This window comes from Periophthalmus magnuspinnatus, chromosome 1, assembly GCF_009829125.3.
Source record: "Periophthalmus magnuspinnatus isolate fPerMag1 chromosome 1, fPerMag1.2.pri, whole genome shotgun sequence".
In the NCBI taxonomy this organism is placed as follows: domain Eukaryota; kingdom Metazoa; phylum Chordata; class Actinopteri; order Gobiiformes; family Gobiidae; genus Periophthalmus; species Periophthalmus magnuspinnatus.
In genome coordinates, this window is record NC_047126.1 from 11,128,588 (window position 1) to 11,140,054 (window position 11,467).

Genomic DNA, 11,467 nt, shown 5'->3' on the forward strand with positions numbered 1-11,467 from the left:
TTCTAAACAAGTCACTGATACTGTTCCAAAGCCTGTATCGAATAATAATGTGGACACATGCAGCTCAAAGTTTTAACTTGTCTAACTTTTCATAATTTTTCATCAGCTTTCTTTTCCAAAAACTGGTGGAAAGAAGAGAAATAAGAAACACAAATGATTCGCAGTATATTTGAAGTTTTGTGCATAAATAGATAACTCATCAGGGGTCCAGGTGTAAACCACAATAAAGCAAATCATAAAAGTGTCAGATGAAGCAACCAGTCACTTTTATGTTTGGAAACAAACGGCTAAATAATGAGTGAATTAACTTTATTGTCATGTCAATGCACAGTGCACACAAACCAACAAAATACTTTTTCTCATCAGCTGAAAACTCACTCAAGGTATTTTACAAAAAGCCCACCATTTATCTTTATTGCAGAATACTTAGCAAATACACATTTCTTAATTGAGACAACACAATCAAATACGCAGATTTAATTTTGGTACATAAAGTTTTTAACAACTTCGCTCCATCTCCTCTAAAGGTGTGTGTGAAAAGAAATTCAAACCGGACAAGATCAGGTTCTACAGGTGACTGCTCTGTGCCGTTTAGGAAAAGTGCTTTTGGACAAATCTGTTATGTTTATGGAGCAGGTCAAACGTGGACCACACCGCTGCTCATGTACAAGAGTCTCAACACTGGTGTAAAGTGAGTGTGCTGTGTGTAAAGTGAGTGTGCTGAGTGTAAAGTGAGTGTGCTGTGTGTAAAGTGAGTGTGCTGTGTGTAAAGTGAGTGTGCTGAGTGTAAAGTGAGTGTGCTGAGTGTAAAGTGAGTGTGCTGTGTGTAAAGTGAGTGTGCTGTGTGTAAAGTGAGTGTGCTGTGTGTATAGTGAGTGTGTTGTATGTATATAGAGGGTACTGTGTGTATAGTGAGTGTGCTGGTGTGGAATATTTGCTTTTGTGTGATTGTTGCTGTTCTTTTCCTTGTCCTGTTGACTGTTTGCCATCAACCTGCTGAGGGACTGAAGATGGAAATGAACCACATTGGCTATAATCTTTACATATTTGCATTTTTAAATGTTCAATGATATGCGCTGTCACTTTACAAATAAATAAAATAAGAAAAACTGTATCAAAATTCCAAACGTTTGTGTTGGTTCTGATTCAAATAGAACATATAATGCCTCCTCTCTTTGCATCCTGTGGTGACTGCAGCTGCTGTCACTCAGAGAGATGCCCTCAGCTTTCCTTGAAATGTGTCTTTTGGTGTTCCAGATAAAAGTGGGCATATGAGCAGGATGGTGATGTATACATTATCCATTCCACATATGTGGATGGAAATGAGCTCTTCAAGTAAAGGTTGCCGTGATATTTTTGCATTTGAGAGGATCCGGGTATTGTTGTGGTTCTTCTGAAATGGGTCTAGTGTCCTTCTAGTCCCCTCTGAGTGGTCTGGGGGTCATTGTAGTGAAGATTTTGTGGGCTCTCTGTACAGTTAAGACCACTGTGTGCGTGTGTGTGAGTGTGTGTGCGCATGTGTGGGTGTGCATGTGTGTGAGTGTGTGTTTGATTTAAAATCCCACTTTTGCCTACTGTTGTTTCTTTAGGAAAGACACTTAAAGGTGCACTATGTAATTTTTCTGGTGGGGACCCATCACATGCTTGTCTCCATGAAGACTCATTGCTTTGCCTGGAATTAGAGCGTGTTTTGTTTTCACATATTGATCAATAAGATCCACATTTGCTTTTTATCCAGACTTGGGGACAGCAAAATGATGACTTCCGTGGGTTAGCTCTACTTCTTGACATTCATTTGACATCAGGAATACATCTCGAAATGTAATAATTATTATCCAGTCCATATAAAGTAGTTTCCTCATTCCTAATGATTTTTGTGTTGGCCCTGTACTGCCACGTGAGAAAGGTTATTTAAGCACTGAAGGTGATTGGAGCTGACATCTCGTCAGTGATTATTAAAAAGATGAGCAGTCTCCCAAGACCTTTTCAAAACACAAAAAGTGCTCTGAAAATTACTGAAACCTACTTGTATCGTGAGTCATGGCTCATAGATGATTAAAATTAGAATTACATTTTGCCCTCACATATAGAGACATCTAATAATAATGCCCTGTAACACACAGATATGCCTGATATCTTATCGTTTATATGAAACACTTATTTTCAGCAAGGTTTTACTTTTTTTTTACTTTGGACTAGATGGAAATTATACCCAACTGTTTGAAGAGATAATTTAAAAAAGTGTTTGGCAGTGTTCTTGTCATTGCAATGGGCTTGTGATGTGCTGTCAGTTTACTCTTCCCCTTGAGTATGTGTTGTTTACTTAAAAAAAACAGCGGGGTGTAACCGCAGGTGTAATCACAGGCCTATAGCGAAAACAGACATTTATTTTAAATCTCTTCAAACCTATGCATACAAAGCAACTCCTGATACATGTACACAGCAGGCTTCAGTAGAAGCCATCATGAACGGAGTTGGTCTGGTTCGGGAACCGCAGGATCTCATCTCTGCTGTTTGCAGATGATGTTGTCCTGATGGCTTCATCAAGCCAGGACTCGCAGCAGGCACTGGGGTGGTTTGCAGCCGAGTGTGAAGCGGCTGGGATGAGAATCAGCTCCTCCAAATCTGAGGCCATGCCTCTTGACTGGAAGAAGGTGACTTGCCCTCTCCGGGTGGGTGGTGAGTCCTTGCCTCAATTGGAGGAGTTCAAGTGTCTTGGGGTCACGAGTGAGGGAGGGATGGAGAGTGAGATTGACAGATGCAGCGTCTGCAGTGATGTGGTCGCTGTATCGGACTGTTGTGGTAAAAAAGGAGCTGAGTCGAAAGGCAAAGCTCTCGATTTACCAGTCATTCAATGATCCTCCCCTCACTTATGGTCATGAGATTTGGGTAATGACCAAAAGACAAGATAGTGGATACAAGCGGCTGAAATGGGTTTCTTCCACAGGGCAGCTAGGCACTTTCTGCAAAGGGTGAGTAGCTCGGGCACACGGGAGGAGCTCGAACTAGAGCCACTGCTCCTCCACATCAAGAGGAGCCAGCTGAGGTGGCTCAAGCATCTGTTCAGGATGCCTCCATGTCCCATCTGCGGTCCCACCAGAAAAGCTGGAAGACGTGTCTGGGGTGAAGGATGTCTGGGAGTCCCTACTTAGATCTGGCCCCGGATAAGCGGAAGAAAATGGATGGATGGATGGATGGAAAACTTTTGAAAAATACTACCTTAAGAAGAAAATGTTGCTATGAAGACAATTCCACCAGAGTGAAGCTGGAAAATAAATTAATACTTTATTTTCATTACAGACAGAAAATACAACATCATGTGTGAGAAATGTTTTAATCATAGATCAAATGAAAACAAAGGCCCAATGATACATTTGCCCATAAACCTGAAGGATGGTGTTCTGGTCCCACGTGTGCATATTATTTTGTCTTCGGGCAAGACACTTAATGCAGCTTGCCTGTGTAAATGTGATGTTTGGAGGGAGTAATGGTGCAGATTGGCAGCCTACCCCAGGAAGCTGTGTCCAAACTATTTTAACATTAACAAATAAAATGATACATCAACCTTATACATTCACAGAACCCACAATTGTTTCACATTGCAAGCTAATGTTGAACCTCAAACCCAATGTAAACAGCTAAATTTATAGCATAGTGCAAATGTGTAAGCAAAAATGTCTCCAAAGCCCCCGACATAATCTCTATAGAGATGCATTACAAGTACAGGCCGCGTTTGCTCACGGCTACATCACAATGAGCAGTTCTCACATTGTCCTTGGTCTGTAGCAAGCGCTAAAACACAAGTAACAAAACAAAGAGTTGAATGGGTGCATAGAGCTGTTACATTCAAACACAGCAGACTAGTAAATCACATTTACATATACATTTACATTAGGCTGTCATGTGTTTTTACATTGTGTCATAGATTCATATGCAGAAAACATACTCATTAAATATAATAGTCTGCCATAATGATAGGGTTTTTGTGACATTTTATCCTGTTCATGTGTATTTTGTAGCTATGAATAGTGCAAAATGTACTTCACAATGATTGCAAGAACAATGGAGTTGACATGCTGCTGTGTGACTCATTCAAACTCAAACCCATCAACTCAATATGAACCAAGATGTTTGTATTTAAATGAGTCCATTGTCTCAGGTGTGTCAGTTCTGCTCAAATTGTATTATTATTATTATTTTTTTATTATTATTATTATTATTTTTGTGCATTTTTGAGACATGGTTTAGTTTCCATTTGATTCAAACATGTATCTGAACAGGTGCAAAGGTGGTCACATCAACAGGACACTGGCCACAGCTCTCATTTCCAAACACTGTTCACCTTCATTTTTCAGTACTACAGGCCTGGTCTCAAGTGGACACTGGCCCAAACTCTGTTACTTTCAATGTAGAAATTCAAACATGACAGCAAAAAGCATATTTGTGAGCCCCTAAAATCTACTAACACTAAAATGTTCACACCTGAATCATAGGGAAAATAGAGACACCATGCATACTGTCTACTGTATATGTAATCTAATAGACAGAACAGACACATCATACATACAGTATGCTGTATTTGCAGTGCCATGTGGGTGTAAATATCTGATTTTCTAGAACACATTACATGTGGCAAGTGTTGATCAATCTGCTGTTCTCACAAGTATAAAATACTGTAAAATCCAGTGCAAATCGTAATGTATATTCATTTCAATTATTATTTTAACAACATTTTTTGAATATATCTACTGGTTTTAGACAAATGCACAGCTCTTTCAGAATCAGATTAATTTGTGTAAAATGTGAACCCCAATGTCCGACTGCACTAAAGCTGTGCTTCTCTGTGGTCCCTGAGAGCAGGACTAAAGCTTTTGAACTTTAGTCCAGCAATGCAAGAGCACAGAAAAACACATGACCAAAATTTTAGAGTTTTTGCTGATGTCAAATTTTATTCAGGAAAACCATAAGCCTGTTTGTGATTCTGTCTGAGCTGTTGCAAATGCCAAAGTGTGTCAAACCCATTGAAAAAACTGTACATCTGTGTTCACTGTGGGGCTACAGAGCAGGGAGTGGTGAGCGTTGTGACCGTGGGGGGTTTGTCCTGGTTCACAACAGTAGTCTTGTTAGAGTTTGGTCCAGTTTCTAAACCAGCCGAGAAGGACTGGCCTGATGGAGAGAAGAGGTGCAGGTCGGCAGCTGCAGCGTGGGAGGTGGGAGATCCAGGAGGCTGGGGCGAGATCTGTGGACATATATTCAATAAGAGGGAGGTCTATTGACTGTATAACCATGACTGTCTTCCATATGGACTGGTCTCTTATGGCTTTCTAGTATAAGATAATATCTTCAAAAAGTCTATACAATGCAGCTGGGCAACATTAAGAGTAACACTTAAGTCCAGTGTCACTCCAAAGTTTAAAGTACTCCATGGAAATGCTTGAGACCGTGGCTCATATGTGTATATGAATGTGAATGAGTTTCTGTCCTCTTCCCCTCTCCCATGCTGTTTTGTTCAATAATGTCTGCTCCTATCATCCAGTCAAGTTGATTTGACATAATAAATGGATGAGCAGTATGTATGAACAGTATGAACTCAATAACATCTACTACTGGTGAAATACAGCATTCTCAAAAGAAAGTTTCATTTAATTTTATGCTTAAGTAATGCAGAAGGTTCCATTGGAAAGTAATATTGATTGCATGTTTTTGAAGTAGGGGACAAAAATGTGAAACATTAAACAGGAAAAAAAATGTTTAGTCACACTCTCTCTTGTTCCTGTGGCTCAGAGAATAGGCTTTAAAGCAGCTCTGCTTGTGAACAAGTCTCTCCATGGACCAGCACCAAAGTACATCTCCCACATGTTAGAGCCATATGAACCATCTCACACTCTGAGGACTGCAGGGACAGGCCTCCTGCTGGTGCCAAGAGTCAGAATTAAACATGGGGAATCAGCATTTAAGTTTTATGCAGCTAAAACCTGGAACAGTCTTTCTGAAGATGCGAGACAGGCCTCTACTTTGACCATGTTTAAATCAGGCTCAAAACAGTTCTTTTTAGCTGTGCATGTGACTGAAAAGTTTTTATTCTGCACTGTTCTCCTTTACTGTTAATCTTATGACGATCATTTGTGATTATTTATGTTTCAATTTGTTGTCTTGTGATTTGAATTTCTTTTTTTTTACTCTGTAAAGCACTTTGAATCACCTTGTGTATGAATTGTGCTATACAAATAAACTTGCTTTGCCTTGTTAATTTTACCCATTTCCCAACTCTATTAAAACATAGGCCTGTTATTACCTGAGCTGTGCAGCTGGCTGGCTCACACTCTCATCAACTTCCACAACCAAGTCTCAAGTCTCTGCCAGAATCATTTGGCATCCTTTCTTGAGTGAGTGCCCCCTACATTTACACACATGCACCTGCACCTTGTTGATTTATTCATTCAAGTGTTGTTCTTTTCCGAGGCTGCCAGTCACAACCTCACAATGCATCAAACTCATTCTTAATGCAGACGTAGAAGATACATTCTAGTTCTAGTTGTGCCTTTGGAGAGCCAGAGGAGCTTAAATTATTGATCTGTCAATTTCACTCTGAGCATCAATGATTCATGGTTACATTAGTTTATTCCTTTCCATTATTTGCAGTGATTTTACCCATAATGCATAGGGAGTATTTTACCTGGCTGCACTGGGGCTGGTGGTAGACCTGGTTGCGAGGAGATAGAAGGAGGCAATCTTGAGCTGTGGTCGTTTTTTCGGTTCGAGGGGCGCTGGGGTCCCCATCATCCACACCATTGGCCTGACAGCGCATGCTTTTCACACATAACACCTGTACACAAAAATGGATTAAAGTCCTCAAAATGGTGCCTATAAGAGCAAAATGAAATCCATGAATAGTACGGGATCCAACCTTTTGCCACAATCGGGTCTTTTGTTGTCTTTTAAACACATTTGAGAAGTTGAGATTAAACATGTTGAATTTGAAGGCATTTATTTGCATTTGTTAATTAATTTGCTGATTTGGAGCTGGTGGAGCTGGTATTAACCGCATCTTTTTCTATTCGCTCTCGCACTTGGCATCCTCTCATCATGCTCTTGAACTGATCAGTCTATATTGCTGATAAAGTATGTAAGTATTGGCTGGGGTGTATTCTGCCTCTTGTAAAAAATACTTACAGCAGAGCCTGAAATGTCTAAGTGAAATAAAAAGAGCAACTATTCACCACATTTGATTTGACACTATTAGTGGTGAATATTTCAAAATATAATGTGAAATAATACAAAACATTTGTCTACTTAATGGCATTAAAGCTATATGCCATAATATATTATTATATTATTATTATTATTAGTTATATATAGTTGAGGGGCTCAGTTGGTAGAGTGTTTGTCCACTGTTTTATGACATAAAACATTTGTATATTTGTAGAGTGGTCAGATTCACTGACCCACAGGTTGGTGGTGTGATTCAAGCTCCCACAAATGAATGCTGTTGTTGTGTCCTTGGGCAAGACACTTAACCCACCTCACCCCCAGTTTCTGCGTACACTGGTGTATGAGTGTGTGTGAATGTGTGAGTGGTTCCTTGATGTAAAGTGCTTTGAGTACCTTGAAGGTGGAAAAGCGCTATATAAAAATGTTAACATATGACCATATCTCTCCATGTCTAATTTTAGCTTGTTATGGCAAACGATTGTAAGAAGAAGAAACATCGCACAGTTAAAGCTGCATTATGTCACTTTTCTACTGGAAGGCCACCTGCTTGTCTCCATGGAGTTATAACATCACTTGGAATGTCTACAGTATGCAATTAAATGTTTTATTTGATTACAGGTGTCCCTTGAAAAACATGCATTCTCACTGTGAGTGGGGTCACCTCTGCAAAGATCTGACCAACTTGTCCTGGCAGCATCACCTGCTTGTCTCCATGGAGCTAAATTTGTTCAAAGCCATGTGGAACATTTCAGGTAAAGAGAAAACACATGAAGACAAGCAGGTGGCAAACCCTCCACTAGAAAAGTTGCATAGTGTATCTTTACATAAAAAATATATCTCCTAACCATGTTTGTTTTGTTTATGGTTGACAGCCTGTGTATTTAAACTCTAGACAAAGTAATACGGTTTTAGGCTCCTTTTGTCCTGTCTTTATCTCAAACTAGAATTAGATATTGAATATATAAAACATTACACAGTTAATGACATACTTTTCTGAAACTCTGCTTGAAGTTGTCAGAGAGGAAACCATAGAGCATCGGATTGGCACAGGAGTTGGCGTAGGTCAGAATCACGGCAAAGAAGTATATCCCGGCCGTGACGCTGGACTCGGGGATGATGACCATGAGGTTCACCATGTTGATGATGAAGAAGGGCAGCCAGCAGAGCACGAAGACCACCACAATCACAACCACCATACGGGTCACCTTACGCTCCGACCTCCGCCGCTTTGTGAAACCCACGCGAGCACTCGAAGACTTCACCTGAATAAAAGGGTGAGGATGGACAGTCAGGACAGGTGGACCATATAGGCTCATCTACAGTAGTGGCAGTTTCACATACAAGTACACTTTAAGTACAAGTCCTCCCTGCTCAATGAAAGAGTTTAAGTGTACAATTCAAAACTGCTTTATGCTAAAGGGCCCATATTACTCTATTTTAAATCTGGAATTTCTCTAAAAAGGTAAAGAGTAGCTGTTTGAACTTGAAAAGTACCACTTCATGCCATCACAAAGTGGAACATAATAAAGTGTTACTCAAACATGTGTGAATGAAACAAAACACAACTCCAGGTATATTTTTAGAAGGTAACAACATTATAACATGGCTTAAAGCTCACACGAATCCATTTGTGTAATTTAGGGCCTTTAATTAATTGTACTGCGTGTAGGGATGACACTAAAACTTGACATTGACCCTGTATGTGTTCAAGTACATCTATTTCACCTTGATTATGATAAGCAGGTAGCAGAGGCAGATGATGAGAAGAGGTCCAAAGAAGCCCACTGTGGCTGTGTACAGGATAAAGGCTGTTGACCACACGTCTTTTGGCTCGGGCCAAATCATGTTGCAGGAATTAAAGGTTTCCTGAAAAAATGCATTTGATATATTATAGCATATGGGTGATATCGGTATCCTTGGGGGAGAGGTTGTCTTTTCTCTATTGTTGTAACAGTTTTCAACAGTTTTAGTGACCTTCAACCACATTACAATCTGTCTCATAGGAACTTTTCTTTTGACATCCATTCATACAATACCATAATGTAGTTTCATCTGTTAAATACCTTTTTCTATTAAAAAAGAATAAGCGCATGTACTAAGAATTCAAATGTGGCTTCTGGAAAATATCTGGTATGTCTTTTTCTTTCATATTGTCTCCATTCTGTCCTCTCCACTTCTGTGTCAAAGAGAACCTCTCTATTAACATGTTCCTGCTATTTCTGAATAATGAAACATACAAGAGCTCCCCCTGAAAATATCAGACAGATAAAAAAAATATCAGTTTTTCTGTTTTTGTTTGCTCTATCTGCAACATAAATGGCATAAATCTAGACTTGTATGATCTGAAAACTTTTCTGGTTGAGGACCCATGACCTGCTTGTCTCCATGGAGATGTTCATAACCGGAATGTTCCACATATGGCAAAACATATATTTCATTTATGAAATAGATTTTAGAGCTCAAACAGGTGAACAGGTGATACATTAAAAACCCATCACTGTACTCGCTATGAAAAAGTAGGTTTCATTATTGTTTAAGTTTAAACTGGCCACACCAAAACTGAAATGGGGAAAAAAGCTTTTGGTTATTTTTCCTCCCAAAAATGAAATACATTTCAAGGACATGCAAAGCTGAATACTTTGGTGCTACAAATGCAATTGAATAATCTATTGATAAATATTTATACACACCTGCGCCTGTTTTTAATATTTTAAATGGACTTATGCAGTTATTTGTTTTGTTTTTGTTTGTATTTATCAAGGCACTAATGAAAAGGAGACTCTAAGAGCTGTCATTGAACTCTCCTTGTATAAATGAAGATAAAGTAAATTAAATTAAACATTCCAAGAAAACAATTTTCACAACTGGAAGAGGGGCTGCTCTTCCACAGATCTAACCTATATCTTGGCATGGTGCCACCATTTGCTTATCTCCATTAAATAAGATGAGGAACACTCCAGTCAAAACAACGGCATCTCAATGAAGACGAGCAGATAGGAGCCCTGAAGAGCTGTGAGGAGCCAGTTCAGTGGTTCAATTCAAAGATCAGTACCGAATATTGCTGTGTATAGTATTCTTTATATCCAAAGAAATTGAATTCTGTGCCATTTAGGAGATACTTGGCTAATATAGAGTTTTGGTCATTGTGGGGGGTCATTTGAAAAGCGCCTTTCCAACGTTGTCATCACACGCACTCTAATATTTTACACAATATTGCAAACTATAAGTATACAAGTATATAAGTACCTGCACGTCAGAGAAGAGGACCACTGGCAGCACCACTATAAAGGACATAGCCCACACGGCAGCGCTCACCAGTTTGGCCACCCGCGGGTGACGCCACTTGGTGCTGCGTATGGGATGTACCACGGCCAGGTATCGGTCCACAGACATGACCGTGAGGCAGAAAATAGACGTGAACTGATTCATTGAGTCAGCAGTCATGACCACGCGGCACAAAAACGAGCCAAAGGGCCAATAAGAGAGCACGTTTTGGGTTGTGAGGAAGGGCAGTCCCAGTATGTATAACTCATCCGCTACTGCCAGGTTTAAGATGTAAATATTGGTAACAGTTTTCATTTTGGCGTAGCACAGGACAACGTATATGGCCAAGGTATTTCCCACCAAACCAGCCACGAAAACAGTGATGGAGATGAGCGCAGTCATAAGGGTGCTGCTGCCTTCAAACGGGACGCTCTGAGTAGACATGTTGATCGAAAAGTGCTTTACGAGTGGAGAAGTGGCCAAAGAGGAGTTCACGTTATCAATGTCCAAAGAAACAGGCGCACAGTGGCTCTGGTTCGGTAGCTCCATTACGCAAGACGCGTTTAATGGCATTGTTGCTTTAATTTTGTTTCATCAAATAAATCACTGCTGTAAGTTAATTTAAGTATACACTCCGTTCTCCTCTTGACACCTGATGACTGGAAAATTACACACTCCAAGAAGTCACAGCCTCAAGGTTTTTTCCGCCAGTTTCCGCGCACAATGGTGAAGAATCTGAGTTTAAACATCTCGGGGAAAGTCAACACTGTAAATCTTCTCCAACGCAAAGAAAAACAAAATGCAAAATAGCCTAAAACGCATCAACGTCTCTTATTAGTTAAAAAATTACCAAAAAAGCTTGTCTTTTTAAAAAAAACAACAAAACAACAACATATATATATATGGCGAGAGAGAGAGAGAGAGAGAGAGAGAGAGAGAGAGAGAGAGAGAGAGAAAGAAAGAAAGAAAGAAAAAAATAAAGGAACATAAA

General features: G+C 39.7%; 1 protein-coding gene across 1 annotated transcript; it reads right to left on the minus strand.

Annotated features, from left to right (window-relative positions):
* Positions 1–5,044: 5,044 nt before the first annotated feature.
* LOC117379533 (somatostatin-like receptor F_48D10.1) lies at positions 5,045–11,025 on the minus strand. Its single transcript, XM_033976284.1, has 5 exons — positions 10,459–11,025; positions 8,938–9,078; positions 8,202–8,474; positions 6,677–6,826; positions 5,045–5,239 (listed from the first exon to the last, which is right to left on the minus strand). The coding sequence occupies exons 1-5, from the start codon at positions 11,023–11,025 to the stop codon at positions 5,045–5,047; spliced, it is 1,326 nt and encodes a 441-aa protein (XP_033832175.1).
* Between the last annotated feature and the right edge of the window lie 442 nt (positions 11,026–11,467).